Source organism: Choloepus didactylus, chromosome 10, assembly GCF_015220235.1.
Source record: "Choloepus didactylus isolate mChoDid1 chromosome 10, mChoDid1.pri, whole genome shotgun sequence".
Lineage (NCBI taxonomy): Eukaryota > Metazoa > Chordata > Mammalia > Pilosa > Megalonychidae > Choloepus > Choloepus didactylus.
This window is the reverse complement of record NC_051316.1, coordinates 43,313,660-43,330,491: the sequence shown is the minus strand read 5'-3', so window position 1 is coordinate 43,330,491 and position 16,832 is coordinate 43,313,660. Positions and strand designations below refer to the sequence as shown.

The 16,832-nt window shown below is 41.2% G+C and overlaps 1 protein-coding gene across 1 annotated transcript in view; it reads left to right on the top strand.

The window, feature by feature from the left end:
- The window catches only part of TMC1 (transmembrane channel like 1), a 152,383-nt gene that overhangs the window by 78,788 nt on the left and 56,763 nt on the right, over nucleotides 1-16,832 (top strand). Inside the window, exons 7-8 of the mRNA XM_037850748.1 lie at nucleotides 1,950-2,056; nucleotides 4,885-4,983. Of these exons, the coding sequence (XP_037706676.1) occupies nucleotides 1,950-2,056; nucleotides 4,885-4,983 (206 nt within the window). The remainder of the gene's footprint in view (nucleotides 1-1,949; nucleotides 2,057-4,884; nucleotides 4,984-16,832) is intronic.

Sequence of the window (16,832 nt, the reverse complement as noted above, 5' to 3'; positions counted from 1 at the left end):
ATGTCTTTCATAAAAGATGGGAAATTTTCAGTGATTATTTCCTCCATTATTGTTTCTGCCCTTTTCCCTTCTATTCTCCTTCTGGGACACCCATGACACATATATTCATGAGCTTCATGTTGTCATTCAATTCCCTGAGACACTTCTCATATGTTTCCATTCTTTTCCCTATCTGTTCTTTGTTGTGTAGGATTTCAGATGTTCTGTCCTCTAGTTCCTGAGTCCTTTCTTCTGCCTCTTTAAGTCTGCTGTTGTATATCTCCATTGTGTTTCCCATCTCTTCTGTTGTGCCGTTCATTCCCATAAGTTCTGCCAATTGTTTTTTCAAACTTTCAAATTCTTCCTTATGTTTGCCCAATGTCTTTTTTATATCCTTCTTCTCTTTTGCCATATCTTCCTTCAACTCATTGATTTGATTTTTGAATTGATTTAGTATATTTATTTGAAGATCTTTAATTAGTTGTTTCCACTCCTGTATCTCATTTGAAGTGTAAATTTGTCCCTTTGACTGGGCCATATCTTTGTTTTTCCTAGTGTGATTCATAATTTTTTGTTGTCTAGGCATCTGGTTTCCTTGATTACCCCAATAAGATTTTACCAGAACAGATGGGCCCAGGTGTCAGGAGGAGGCTGTATTCAGAACCAGGTTTCCCTGAGGGTGAGACTCAGCAGATTGTCGGACTTTCCTGTGAGGCCTCTAGATTCTGTGCTTTTCCTGTCCTGCCCAGCAGGTGGTGCTTGTCAGCCTTCAGCTCCCCACCATCATAAAGAGGTGTGGTGCATTTAATTATCAGTGGACCCTGTGTTGGCCAGGAACTAAGGGTGTCGGAAGCCAGACTTAAGCTGTTTCTGTCCCTGCCCCCACCCCAGGCCCTGGGGCTGAGTTGTCTGAGGGACAGCCACCATTTGGCTGGGCCCTACCCCCTCCTTTTCTTAGGGAAGATAGGCCCTTTAGGGAATTGTCTTCTACACTTGAGTTTTTCCTTTGACTCTCTATCTTAACTCCACCTTTGCCAGGGTCAGTGATTACAATTGAAAATGCCTGAGACTTTCTCTAATGAGCTACTTAGAATGGGAGGAAAAAAAAGGACAAAAAGAAGTACCCTTTTCAGAGCCAGTTCCCAGCCCTCCAGTTCATCAGGCAAGAACCAGAGCTGCTACCTGGTTCTGTAGTGCATCTTTTCTTGGGAGACAGCCCTTTTCCAGTATTCTGAACTCAGCAGACTCCAAAAGCTTTTGTTTTTATTTATTTATGTATTGTTTTTTCATCAGCCCCACCTCCTCTCTGCCAGGAGAAAGTTCTGTGCTCCTTTCTTTCTTGATCCAGGTTTATCTGTGCTCATAGCCTGTATTCAGTAGTCCAAATTTGTTAATTAAAACTGAAGTTGGAGCTTGGTTGAGCTACATTCCCTTGCTCTCTGCATGGACTGCTTCTTTTTTCCCACAGTGAAGTTTTCCAACTCAGACTTCCTGCTGGTGAGGGAGTGGTGCCAGCTCTGCAGATTGGCGTGCTTTAGTTACATTTCTATGCTGTGATGTCAACCATTCCACCCATCTAGACTGGTATACGATGTGTGTTCGGTCATAGGTATCTCCCCATCAGTTGTTCCAAACTATTTTCTAGTTATTATTCCTGGCTCTTTACTAGTTGCTCTAGGGGACTAACTAAATTCCATACCTCCCTATGCCATCATCTTGCCCCACCCCCAGCAACTATCTCTTGGATGGACTCTGAAGGGTCACAGTCATTCTACACAATTGCACATACATAACAGGCAGCATGCCCATCATTATTCAACTTTCTCTCCCTGGATAGAAAAAAGAAGACTGCTAAAAACTCTAAATGTGAAAAGGACAAATATCCAACAATGAGGAGATGTATTTTGGACAGAGTTTTTCTTTTGTTTCATTTTGATCCCCCTTACAACCTTTAATTTTCTTTTTAATAGGTCAATTTGGCTCATCAGTGGCCTCCTATTTCCTTTTTTTGAGATGGATGTATGGAGTTAATATGGTTCTCTTTATCCTGACATTCAGCCTCATCATGTTGCCAGAGGTAAGACTCCAACCTCCAGTTTGGAAAACATGTTGAAACAAGTTTCTCACATGGGCACTTCCCTAGGAAAGCTCTTTTCTCTTCTTTAGGAGTAGATTGACTAACTAACTGGCTACATCCACCTCTTGGAGTCCGAAAATTTGTCATGAGGTTAACCTGCAAAATGATGCCCATGGCCAAGGGTCCTAACTCTGCTCCAAAGGGTGTGAGAGCATCCTGAAATCAAATATAGAATGTTGGGTATATGTTCAAATGTGCTTTTTTTTATGTGGAAGGGTTTCATTGCTTCTATCAAATTCCCAAGGTGTTTCCAGTGTCCAAATGTTAAGAATCTTTACTCAAGAGGAAGCCTTTGATATCTTGTGAGCTTGTGTTTGTTTATTTTGCTAAGTTTGCTTTAAAAGAAATGCTTCTTGATGCAACTCAAGGCATCCAGGTTTTCTGAAATGAAGAAACACAAAGTGACCATTTTTTTTCCAGATGTAAAGTAAGATACCCTAGACACATGAACACACAAAACACACTCACACACAAATGGAATAGGGGATGAGATGGAGTCACTTAAGACCAACGTTGGCGAGGGAAGTGAGGCAGATGGAGCATGGGTTCAGATTGAGGAAGAAGGCGAAGCCCGGAGCTGATAGGGGCAAAAGGGGAATCTAAGGCCAAGAAGCAAGATTGAGGGCTGGGTCTTCACCCATATGAAGTTAAAAGTCTCCAACCTCTTTGGATGCTAAGGTGGATACAAAAGGTGAGTAAGGCTTATAAACGACCTTTTTTGGTACCGGAACTTCAAAGCCAACTTGTCCATTACGGCATTTGTAACAGCCCAAACTTGGTGTTTTGAGTCACTCTTTATCCCCATAGCTTCGAATAAGTGCCAGTTTCTGCATTGAGCCTTCCCTCTGGCATAATTATAATAATAGTCCCTTAAATTCATAAAGACCTTTCAGCTTTTAATAGTGCAAAGCATTTTCACTTCTTCTTCTTACTGAACCTCACAGTAAATTTATGAGGTAGACTACAGAACAGTTTTTCTTCCCCCATTTTAGAAATATTAAAAATTGAGTCACAGTGCTTGTGTGGCTTACCTAAAGTTTCAGAGTAAATTTTTATTTTAATTTCATTATTTTTTAAAGTTGTTCTGGGGCTGGGCCCCATGATTTTATCTTTTGCCCCACAATTTTATACTCGAACCTACTATTCCTGTAATCCCTGAGATAATTCTGGAGTTTCTAATCTACTTGGCTCATAAAGAATAATGGGCAGAAATCAGAAGTCCTGTTTAGTTTGTCTCCTAAGTGAAAAGTTTAGGCAGGGCAGCATTTCATGCATTCTAACCCCAGCTTTGTTTTAGCTCATCTCTCTCAGGAAACTTGAAACCCCTCCATTTCATCTCCCAGCTACTATGACACCACTTACTGTCAGAAGCAGGCTGTAAATGGAGATTTATCGAGCTACATTTACTTTTCCCCACACCATGCTGCCTCCCTGTGGACGAAATGAAGGGTTGTAGCTGATTCATTTGCACCACACGAGATTGCAGAATGCATATTACATAGGGGATGGAGCTAATATATTGTAGATTGGAGTTTTGCATGCCTTTTAATGGGATGGTGTTGAAGGCTGAGGGTCAGAGCTTCATCCTGTTTTCTGGGCAATGACTACCAACTCTAGGAAGAGAACAGAAAGAATGAGCGCCCTGCATGCTAACTTAAGAAACCACCAGAAATGGGGGCTGTCCACCTCCTGGCAACAAGGTTACATTTTTCAGCTCTTCCATCCAGCAGCCCTACCCAGCAGTCCTCTGATGTGTGTGCCCTTTTGCCCTAAGCTGCTGTGTTCCTGGGCATGCCAAGACCCTAATCTTCTCTGTCCTCTGTGGCTCCCAACTTTGGGGCTTGGAAGTATGTGCAGAACCCACGTTCTGTTCTTTCCATCTGGGGGAGCCAGAGGGGCCAAAGGTCCACCTTGGAAGGTTGTGCAGCTTGTGTGAAGGGAGTACGTAGGGCTAAAATCGAGCCCTCACCCAGTCAACCTCTGCACTCAGGCTTCAAGCCACATTCATCCTCCATCCTCCTCCCCCCAGTTTTATGGAAGGGAAGCTTTGTCTTCAAGGGTGGAGTAGCATCTCCATGTGCCTGCCCTCGGGGCAGAAGGATGCTTTTTCCACTTCTCACAAAAGCACTTGGCTACCTCCCTATTCTTGGTGCTCCTGGCCCCTCACTGGCTGGTTGCTCCCCAATATTATCCCCCTAATGAGCTTTTCTAATTTGGTAGCACAAGTTCAGGGCAGCAGTCTGAATACGGTAAAGCAGATAGCCTGATCAGGGCACACTCTTCCCTCCTTGTAGATGCCTTGAAATTGCATGAAGGATTCCCTTGAATCCTCTGTTTCTCGACATCAAGGCGACAGTCTTCTCCCCACCACTAACTAAAGGGTATTCCCTTATGAAGGTGTAGGTAATATGGTTTTCTTCACACTATGGTCCCCCAAAGACTACCTCTCTCCTTTTCAGAACTCGTCTAAATCACATTTGGAGGTAGTGGTGGGTAGTGGGGCCTCTCAGCCAGCCTTCTGGGGAATGTGGTGGGCCCCAACTGCTGGTGGCTTCCTGAACTTGGAATGTAGGGTCCTTAGCACACCCTTAGTTCTTAACTCTCCATTTAGCAGTCAGTTCCCAGAAAACGGGACTCCACATGGAGACCCATAGCGTCCCCATGAAAATGCTTCAGAAGAGTGCTTTTAAACAAAACCATTTGTCATCTCATGTGTGGCTCAGAATTTGTTTCCAATGGCTAACTGCTTTCTTTGCTTCTTCATATAGTACCTTTGGGGCTTGCCATATGGCAGTTTACCTAGGAAAACAGTTCCCAGAGCTGAGGAGTCATCTGCAGCGAACTTTGGTGTGCTGTATGACTTCAATGTAAGTGTCTTCACAGAGTTGTGTTGGTAGGAGGACAGAATGGCCTTACTTTCTGAAACCCAGGGATGGATGAATGTCTTGAGAGCTATGTCCCTGGCCCTTGTTAAAAGGGGAAAAAAAATGTCAATAGGGTTTAGGAATATGCTAATATGATTAAATGAGGATACAGACTAATGAATGAAGATGAGCTTAGAGTTCAAATACTAGAAGCAAATATTCTTATCTCTGGCTTTCGAAAAAGAACAGAGGAAGAGTTTGTAAATGTGCTTTTGGGATATTTTGTTGTGTTCTTGGGGAATTAGCGCTTACACTTAATATTAACCCTTTCACTCCCCAAACAAGTCTCAGACCTATTAGTATTACTCAATAGTCACTTCTAAATAAAGCTAAATATTAAGTACTTATTACTGAATTCTAACTTCTAAAAACTACTAACTTGAGTAACACTGCATTGTAGTACTAAAATTAGTGTTGCTCCATCCCAGAGTGGAGAATATTGTTATGACAAAGACTCATTCCTGCCCATTGAAAAATCTGGAGTGTGGCTCAAGTCTGTAACAACAACATGATTTCACACATTCTTTGGAAAATAATGAGCAGGTTAGAGATATTTGAAAGTGAATAGAGTGGGTAAGTAGCAAGATGAAGATTGGGGATTTGATAATTCAAGGAATTTTTGAAGGGTAGCAAATGAGAATACAATTTTATGCAGTCAGTGGAATGAAAAAAGGACTAAAAAGAGCAGTCTTCACATTCTTAATGTTAATATGGATATGTTCATAGATGTTTTGATTTCTATCATCAACTTTCCTAAATTGTAAGCTTCCTCAAGAGCAGATCATGTCAGCTAAGTCTTCTTTGCAGTCCCCCATTTAGTCTTCACCCCATGGAGACTCGAAGAATCTTGATGACTAATAAGACCTGTAGGGACAGGAAAGAGGGAGGGGGCAGATTTTAGAGCCTCAAGATCAAAGCCACAGAAATTAATTTATGTGAGCAGAACCAGAAAATGCAGACTTTAAGAGAGGTTCCCAGTCTTGGATTGAACAAAGCAAGCTAGAGAAGACACATGTCTGTCATGACAGCAATGACTATGTGGCATCTGGGATCTTTAAACTCCCCCATCGGTTGGACTTTCCATTTATTTATTGAACCTAAACATGCACTGGTGTTATAAAGATGAATGTACTGTAGTTCTGGACTTCAAGGAACTCATGACAGTAGAAGAAAGGTACATAGACAGCTAGTATACAACATGTAGTACACAACATGCTATGGCACTAAGTGCCATATGTGCAAAATGAAAAAAAAAAAAAAGAATAGATTCTGGGAGTCCTGAGGAAGTGATTAATTCTGCTTGGAAGGGTCTGGCCTTCATTGAAGAGGGGGTTCTGAGTTAGATTTTACTTCTTATCTTTTATCTTTTATTTTTCCACTGTTTACTTGTTTCATCTTTCTCTCTCTCTCTCTCTCTCTCTGTCTCTCCATCTCTCTTTTAAGTTTTAAGTAATTTATAACCATGTCCACCATACCACTATTTTTCTCTCTCATTCTCAGCCTCTGTTTGCAAGATAATAGCAAGATAATGACCTTCCAGGCAAGTTAATAAGACCTAATAATCCCATTGGCATTTTCTGATGTTTTGGTCATACTGGGAAAGGAAGAACTAAAAATATGAACTGAAGGCCTTTACTTTTTTAAGCACTTATTTCTGAATTTCTGAAGTTTAAGCACTTAGAAATTTACTGACTAACTGAAATAAAAAATTCTGGGGGAAAAATGTCCACTTGAAAAGATATTTACTCAATTGAGGAGGGCAGAGAGGAAGGTATATAAGAATGCTACTAAGGGTGGACAAGAGGGTCTCAGAGACAAAAGGTGTGGAGGGGGGCGATGCAGGGACCCTAAGTGAAGCTAGAGGAAAGGTGATAAGTGGGCTCACTGAGATTTTTATTACTGATCTTGACTGCTAGCTCTCTAATGTCCAGTTGGGTGAAATACCATTTATAGTGGATAAGGAAGACAGAAGCTAGAGTATCCAATGATATTTATTTTCCTGTATAATTCTAGACCTGCCTGAAAACTCCTCTAAGTCAATGAAGGAATTTTAAAAGGTTGAGAAAAAGTAAGAAAATCATCCAAGTGAAATTATTCACTTACAGACTTTCATATTTTTCTACATATTGTAGTTGCTCAATTATTTGGCTTTTATTATTACTGTGGTCAATACCTATAATAGCTCTATTTTTTCAGTGCCTGCTCCATGTGACAGGTGATTAATAATTAAGAATTGTCACCTCACAAAGTGCATATTTTTATCTGAGACAGAGTCTATGAGTTTTCTCATCCATAAAAATGGGGAAAATAATTGTGTCTACCTCAAAGAGCATCAAGTGAGCTAATGCAAGAAAAGCATTTAACCAGAGGATATACATGGCGAATATTCCCTTTTTTAAAGAGTCCTACCTTGTCCACAAGCAAACAGCCATGAAGAGACAGAACTGGATTTAAGGGGTGTGGCACTAGGCAAGGCCAGAGATGTGAACAGGGACAAGGAAATGAAAGGCCTAGGAAAATATTTTGTTAAGCATCTGACCCTAATGAGAAGTCCCTGAAGGCTTTGGGGAGAAGAAGTAATAGGATTATGTAGTAGTTATCAAATTGTGCATTGAATATGATCATTCCTGCAGAGAAACTAATATTGCTGCTTTAAGGAATTTTGTGTGCAGTATGTGTTTGGAGTTTTGTAGTTTGAATGGCTTTGTCTCTGTTTCGTACAATCATTTTATTCTAAAACTGGCAGGGAAAGACAGGTTGATCCACTTTAGTGCTATCCTGCATTCCAATTGCTGTAAGAAAAGGGAACTGAGTCCATCCTAGAATAGTCAAATGATTGAGAATACTCTGTATACTAGATCAAAACAATTTCACAAGTTGATCAATAAAAGAAGACACAGGCATCCAATTATACACATGAAGATAGTGACAAGGCAAAAATGTACAACACTCAATTTGAAATCAGGAGATTTTGTTTCTCACTAGAACTCCAGAAGAATAAAGCCAAACTGTCCTTTATTCACAATAAGACATTATCGATTCACAGGAGGCCCTGTCTTGGTCAGGACATGATCTCCTCTGCCTGAAGTAAAAAAGAGGTGAGCAGTGTGTGTGGGGAGGAGGAATCAGTTGCCAAAGGTAGCTAACTGCCTCCTGGAGAATTCCAACAGCATGGATAGACAGTTCCTCCTTAGCACATCACAATTGGATACAATAAGGAGAGAACATAAGGAAGGAGAAGTAAAGTCTAGTTGAGCTCAAGAACTGAATATGTCACGTAAGGAAACTGGATGTTTCTCGGAAGATAGAATCTAAATTTCCACTTATATGCTTTTGTTTTTATCCTATTTTTTGTTAATATTAGCAAAATTAACATGGACTGGGTACCTATTATGGGCAGGCACTGGGCTTAGTGCTCTCATATCTTATTTATTTATTTTTTTTGGATGAATGAATGAACATATTCATTAAAGGAGAGATTAAATGTTGGTGGAATGGGGTTATATATAGGAGAATTGACAAAGTAAAATGAGTGGGGGGATTAAATATAGAGATAGAAGAGAGGGGGAGGGGAAAGAGTAGAGGAAGAGACATAAACTGCCCAGTTGAGAGAAGGAGAAACAAATCATGAGAATAAGCTGAGACTCTGAAAGAGAATGATTCTTTTTCTTCTTAATAGTCCTGAAGCACTGCTCCAAATAGTTATTTTCTTTAACTCATATATTCTCTTGTGCTCTTTAAAAGTCTATGTGTATATGCCCTATCTCCCAGATAAAGATGCAGCTCTAAGAAAGCTCCAAAGGAACGTTATAGTTCTTTTATCACTAGAGAAAAACGAGTGTCCTGGTGATTTGGGATGTAAGGTACTATATATGTCTGTTAAAATTCTCTATATCTCTTTCTCCTTTCTTTGTTTCTCTGTTGGTAGGGCTCCCTTTAGAATCTGAAGTAGGGTAGGTCTTTTATTGGCAAAGTCTTCCAGCATTTGTTTGTCTGTGAAAAATTTAAGCTCTCCCTCAAATTTGAAGGAGAGTCTTGCTGGATAAAGTATTCTTGGTTGGAAATTTTTCTCTCTCAGAATTTTAAATATGTTATGCCACTGCCTTCTCGCCTCCATGGTGGCCGCTGAGTAGTCATGACTTAGTCTTATGTTGTTTCCCTTGTATGTGGTGAATTGCTTTTCTCTTGCTGCTTTCAGAACTTGCTCCTTCTCTTCAGTATTTGACAGTCTGATCAGAATATGTCTTGGAGTGGGTTTATTTGGATTTATTCTATTTGGAGTTCGCTGGGCATTTATGCTTTGTGTGTTTACATTGTGTAGAAGGTTGGGGAAGTTTTCCCCAACAATTTCTTTGAATACTCTTTCTAGACCTTTACCCTTCTCTTCCCCTTCTGGGACACCAATGAGTCTTAAGTTTGGACATTTTATTTTATCTATCATATCCCTGAGATCCATTTCGATTTTTTTTATTTTTTTCTCCATTCTTTCTTTTGTTCTTTCATTTTCTGTTCTGTGGACTTCTAGGACACTGAGATGTTGTTCAGCTTCCTCTAGTCTTGTATTGTGAATATCCAGAGTCTTTTTAATTTGGCCAACAGTTTCTTTTATTTCCATAAGATCTTCTATTTTTTTATTTACTCTTGCAATGTCTTCTTTATGCTCTTCTAGGGTCTTCTTTATGTCACTTATATGCTGGGCCATGGTCTTCTTGATGTCCTTTAAATCCTTTGCCATGTTTTCGTTCCTCGATTGTAGTTCTTTGATTAATTGTGTGAGGTACTGTGTCTCTTCCGATATCTTGATTTGTGTGTTTGGAGTTGGATTCTCCATATCATCTGGTTTTATCATATGCATTAAGATTTTCTGTTGTTTTTGGCCTCCTGGCATTTGCTTTGCTTGATAGGGTTCTTTCAAGTTGTAAAAAAAATACCTATCTAATTTTTCAGAAACACAGTTTGGTGGCGTACACTTTCTCTAACCAGCAGATGGTGTCTGTGAGTCACCTATACCCCTCAAGTCAGTTCTCCACCTTGTCCCTGCAGTGTGTGGGAAAATGATTCTTGTGGGGTTCAGTTGGAGAACTCAGTTTGGGTGTGTTGCTGGAGCCGTCTGCCCTGAATGTGGGGCAGGTGTACGGGTGGCCAGGGAGGAATCTTTAATATTCAAATCCCCCAGGTTCCTGGAGATTCAAGGCCACTGCAAGAGTCTAAGCCTTCATTTCATTTCAGCCCCAGACCCTCTCTCTCACTGTCCCACAAACCACCGGACTTGGCGTAGTGTCCCTGAGTTCTCCGAGCGGGTCCCCCGCCCAGCTGCAATCCTCCAGGACCTCTATGGAGGGAATGCTGTGTGTGCCAGTTTGAGTGTATTGTGTCCCCCAAATGCCATTATCTTTATAGTCTTGTGTGGGGCAGAAGTTTTGGTGTTGGTTAGATTTGCTTGGAGTGTGCCCCACCCAGCTGTGGGAGATAATTTTGATGAGATGTTCCCATGGAGGCATGGCCCCGCCCATTCGGGGTGGGCCTTGATCAGTGGAGCTATATAAATGAGCTGACTTGGGGGGAAGAAAGAGAGTGCAGCTGGGAGTGATGTTTTGAAGAGAAGCAAGCTTGCTGGAGAGGAACGTCCTGGGAGAAAGCCGTTTTGAGGCCGGAGCTTTGGAGCAGATGCCAGCTGCCTTCCTAGCTAACAGAGGTTTTCCGGAGGCCATTGGCCATCCTCCGGTGAGGGTACCCGATTGCTGATGTGTTGCCTTGGACGCTTTGTGGCCTTAAGACTGTAACTGTGTAGCGAAATAAATCCCCGTTTTATAAAAGCCAATCCATCTCTGGTGTTTTGCATTCTGCAGCATTAGCAAACTAGGACACTGTGCTACGTCACCAGTGCACGTCATCCCACAAGGGAAGCCTTGGGCTGCCGGGCCGCTATCCCTCAAGGGAAGCCTCAGGCCGCTGGACCGTGCTGGGGCGCTTTCAGCCTGATGCAAAGATGGCCGAATGGGGCATCTCAGCACCCCCCTCCTCGCACAGTTCCTTCTTCCCAGCTCCAGGACAACTGGCAGGGCTCTGGGCTGTGGGCACGGCCCCAGGCAGGAGTTTATCCAGCCCTCTGGGGAGCCAGCTGCTAGCCGTGGGGTTTCTTTCTGCTTCTGGCTCTCCCCTCCATTCCCCCAGCCCCAAGGGTATCTTCAGCAGGCTATCTTCCAGGCCAGACACCGAGAGGCCAGCCCAGCCTCCTCTTGCTGTGTTTTACTGTGTGGTTCCCACTATCGCAGCTGCAGCCGCTCCTGGGTTTTTCCCTTTTTTTTTTAAAGAACCAGTCGGTCTCCAAATGCCAACCCCTGGCTTCCCCACACCGCCGTGTGGCTGCGGGACTTCCAGCCAGCTTACTCACTAGTTTCAGAATGCAGACTCCTGGTTTCACCAAGTATACGGCCCCTGTGGAACTAGCAGAGCTCGTCCAGATGGCACATCACTGTAACCAGTATTCTGGGTCACTTTCTGGTTTTTATCTAGTGTTTTTCAGTTTAGGGAGGTGTTTTTTAGCCCTGTATCACCTAGCCGCCATCTTAGTTTTTTCTCTCTCATATCTTATTTATATTTTCTGTTTTGGTGTCCATCGGGGAAACAGAAATCAGATATTTACACAGAGAGAATTTAATTTAATATAAGGAATTGGTTAAGCAGGTATTGGGGGACTTAAAGGGCAAAAAGGGACACTGAGTAACAGGAACAGTAACAATTAACACAGAAAGCAGTTATCAAGCCTAGGACTGGGAGAAGGATGAGCAGAGGCAGTGGTTAATTTGAGCCTAGGAGCTTGGAGGAAGGTCCCTGCAGAGCTTGGATCCAGACCTCCAGGGAGCTGGTGTGATGAGACTGGTTTTGGATGTGCTAGAAGGAGCTGGAAATGGGATCACATGCTTTTGCCAGAGTGAAGAGGCCTTGCTGGAGGATGGATTCAAGGAGCCAATCCCTTCTGCCAACTTCTGCCTCTAGTGCCCTCTGTTGGTGGAACCTACAGAAGTCAGCTCACAAAGGAGAAATGTGGTTTCTAGAGTCCCTTGTCCAATATCACAGAGCAGAGTGGGTCTGAATAACATTCATTATTCTATTTATACTAAAATCTAATCCTCTTCCAGCCTCAGATGGTAGATATAACCATCCCTGTTTTACAGATGAGAGAACTGAGTTTTAGTAGGATTAGATATTTTCCTCCCCAAATTCTATAGAAGGTAATTGGTGGGCTGGGATTCTCGGTCATTCTATCTAACAGTTCTTTCTGACTCTAAAGCCTAGAACAAACTCTCTCCACACATCCTTCCAGAAGTCCATGAGATCACTGTAATTCTATATTGGAAGTTCACAAAATAAGAGGTTATTAGAGTTAGAAATGTGAGGACAGTTCTTTCATCCCATGTCTGTCATTATAAAGTTAGGGAAACTTGAGTCACAGAAGCATGTTCAGGATCTTATGGCTGATGAGTGGCTCCAAATCTAGTGCTCTTTCCATGTCCCATATCCCTTCAGGAATATTCTTATAATTTTTAACAGCATTCTCACTGACTGTTCCTCATGCCTGGACTGACTCCATTTAATGCTACATCTATCTCAAAAAAGGAGGAGGAGCTGAAACAGTTGGATCTCATTGTAACCTTTCAAATAGATCTGCCATTCCCAAATAAGCTTCTCCAAAAGAATGACAGTTTCAATATTTTTTCTTTCTGAGTTCTTGATTTGATGCTCTGAGAAATGACATCATAGTGATGCCCACTCTGTATTTTAAGATGATCTAAGAGGACAGCCCAGTATTCCATCTATCATGGCACCACAAGGGAAGACATGGACCCAAAGTCCTTGAGCTCCCTCAAGCTCCCTGGACAGTTAGAATTCTGTACTTCCAGAGAATCCAGAGAAGTCAGGAGGAAAAGACATGTAACAGGCCTAGGGTAGGGATGACTGTGGTACCTGAACAGTATAACTTGGTCATCATGGATTGGTTTGCTGCATCTAAGAAGGTTAATACCAGCTTAACTAAGCAATGCCACACAGATGCAGGTTCAGAGAAGCATAAAAGGATGGAATATCTGCATTATAGAGCACTGCAAAACAAATGTAAGCATGATGCCTTTTGGTAGAGGAGCCTATAGGATGGAAAGGATCAGAAAAACTTTGGGGTTGGAAATGGGGGAGGTCACGAGAAGCCATACTGAGCTTCATCTGGGAGACTTGGAGTCCACCGCTATCTCCTACCCTTGCCCAGAAGCACTGTGCTCTGTCACTTATAAACATGTATCACAATTCATCCAAATTCCCTTTAACTGATATCAAACAAGTCCCATTTGATATATGCAAGGTCAACCCTGTCTTTATGGCTTCTCAAATTACATTTTACCATTTACAAAGCAAGATTTTTTTTTTACCTTTTTGTTGCCTGCCTAATGATGGGTCTTATTGATCAGGAAGGAAATTTATTTTATTCAAATAGGAGGGAATAGGGAGATTAATATGGATTCTATGGATTAAATCAGCAGAAATAGTATGACTTGAATCAGTAAAATTATAAAAATGAGTTTCTGTAAGTAAGAAGAGGATGTCTTTTTTGGCAAGATATCTAGAGAGAAAAATGATTCAGGAATGATAAAGAGGAAGAGACTCTACAGTTTTGATATTCTTATGAGAGAGAGAGAGGGAGCAACTGTGGCAGAATCTGAAAGGAGCTTGAGCTGATATCAGAAGGTGAGATAATAGAGGTAAAGATTTGAGTTGTGAGTAAAACTTTCAAGCTTGAGGGCATCTTATACATTATGTATGGATAAGTTGGAGTCCACTCTGCCTCACCTTTTCTGCTTATCATCATAGTTTAGGGAGATGGGGAAAGTCTTAGAAGGGGCAAGAAAGGAGAGTTAATATCTGTTATGTGCTCAGCAGGAACATACATTAAAATATATCTTCATAACAACCTTTTAAGATAGAGGTTATTAGTCTTCTTACAGTTGAGGAAATAGAGACTTGCAGAAGTTAATTTGCCGAAGACTGCACAGGTAATCGGGGAAAACCAAAACCTGAACTAAAATTGGCTGACTTCAATGCCACTTTGATCTTTTTTTTACTCTTAATGTAGCATCCCAAGCCTAGTCCTTCTGCTGACTTTTGCCACATCCCATCCTTGAGGTCTGTCACCTTCATCTCTTATTACACTGGCTACATTTAATTTATACATGGAATAACACATCTTTTAGGAATATTTCAGTAGTTTAAATGCATCTTTATTTTCATGGAGCCCTTGTGAAGGGGTTTATCTTTTCAGGTTTCCTGAGAAGAAGACACCAAGATAATATTAGGGGCAGATTTTGGGGGTGGGGGTGGGGGTGGGGATAAAGGATAAAGGAGGAAGGAGAAAGAGCCTTCAAATGGCAATGCGGGTCTGACACCTGTGAATGGAGAGAGGGAAGGAAGGATTGCATAGTAAGAGTCTCAGACTGCAGCACAGTTCTGAAAAAATCTTGGCCAGGTGGATAATGAGTCCTCCAGCAATGAATGCCTATTTAAGAGAAGGAAGAAGACATTCTAGGCAGTACGAATAGTAAGTGCAAAGCTTCTGTGGTGGGAGAGAGCTTGCCTTAGCTGTAGAGACTGAATGAAGGGCCTTAAAGCTAGAGTTAAGAGATTGAAGGGAGTCAGGGGCAGATGGCATTTGGAGAGGAAGGAGGGTATGCCCATGATAATTTGTTTTTCCTCAGAGCAATTGAGAATAATTTGATTAGGTAGAGGGTAGGTAGAATGACATTATCAGACTTGGATTTTGAAAAAGTCAATGAATTGGAGAAGAACAGATGGATATGGAGACCTATTAGAAATTTATTGCTATGTTCAAGTGAGAGATTAAGATTATTTAGAAAAGCTAAATTTACCTGGTGAAAGTTGGCTGATATCTAAACATTCACTGTCAACCTAATGAATCAAAGGCTGAACCATTGAGTGGGATTAGAACCTCAAAACCTATTGATTATATTTCATAATACAGACAAACAATGCCAAATCATACAAGTCTTATGCATCACAGACAAATGGATTCATTTAAATTTGCAAATGCTTGAACACAACTTAGTAAAAACGCTATCATACATGCTAGCATCATATATCTCCAGTGGACATCATTTGCTCATAAATTGTACTTGAAATGAATTATATTTGCTAACCTTAAGTATCTGAAATAAAATGTATGTTGCTCATATGGGATTGAAAGTTCCTGAATTCAATTCATTTTCCAAAGTAGTCTCAATATTTTCTCTACATTATTTTTTGTTAAAAAACTCATTTTTAAATAGATATTACTAAGGTCGTTCCCAGTACAGGTTGTGTCTAGATGCCAATACATTTCTCATTTTGTGTGTGAATTAACAAAGCCTCATTCTTCATTGCTTTAGAGAACTAGTAGGCAGATTTACAAGTTCAGGAGTCAACTGACCTACAAAACTCCAGGATATAATACTTTAAACTCCACCATGTGAAACAAAAGACGGCCATTTTTCTTTTGTGGGAAGAAATTTTGCATAGCAGCTCATTTTCTAGCACTGAGATTGCCTATTTTGGCCATCAGACCACCAAAAAAATTTAGAGTTTTGCCAGCTTTAGTGTCTCTCAAACACTTTTTTCGTGTTTGCATTCATAAAATCCCAACATAAGATAATTTTTGTCATGTTACTGTCTTGAATGATTTACTCTGTTTTATTAAAATGGGTAGCAGATATCAGTGCAATGATAATCTGAGGATTGCTAAATGACCATCAGAAGCAATTTCTTTGTTCAGTCAGCCATTCTATAAACATAAAGTGAAGGTCAGATGCTGGGAGTACAAAGGCAAATAAAATAATACAGATTCCCTGCCCAGAGGGACCTCATGGTCTAACTGGATATCTAAACAAACAATTGTCATAATATGTGGCAATCTCGATGGGTATATGTTCTAGGTACATGGTGGCATATTGCAGGGAGAGTTCAGTATTGAAGTTTTCTGAGGGGACACATTAAACAGCATTTCTTTTTCCCACCTGAGGGTACTGGATGGGATGGTGGTGCCATTCTCCGAGATAGGTGGAATAAGCAGTTTTGGGAATTTGGAGGCTATTTTTTAAAATGTACTGAGTTTGAGTTTCTTGTAGGATATTCCAGTGGAGCAAAATTTGCAATGGGTTTTGGGCATAAGGATTCCCACCATTAGTGTCAGTTGTGGGCCATGGCACAAAGGAAAATGTAGTTACTCCTTATGGAAACATGCATAATTTAAAAAGGCAGTGCAGGATAATGGAAATAGCCAGTTTTGGGACTCAGATGGCAGGTTTGAATCCTGCCATGTTCTACCTGTGAGACATTAGATAACCACTTTGAGCCTTTTGTCATGAGTAAAATGGCAGTATTATGTGGCAGGGTGGTGTGAAAAACAAAAGAAATTATTTGTATAAAGTATTAGCATAATGTCTGGGAACCTGTACATGCTTAATAAATGTCTCTTTCTTTAAATGCCCATTCAGGGTAACTAAGCTCATGAAAATACCCATTTCTTGAAGGGACAGGAAAACAGGAAGAGAGAGCCTTGATGGTGAGAACACAGTGGCTGTAAAGCTGGGGGTGGGCAGCAGAAACATTCCCACCTGGACAAGGGCACTGGTAGGTGGATGGACACCCAAACAGTCCTCTTCATAGCCTTTTTGGGAGTCAACTCTTCTCCCAGAGTTCAGTGTCTACAGTACTTTACTCAGGTCTATTTCCTCCTTGTAATCTAAACACTC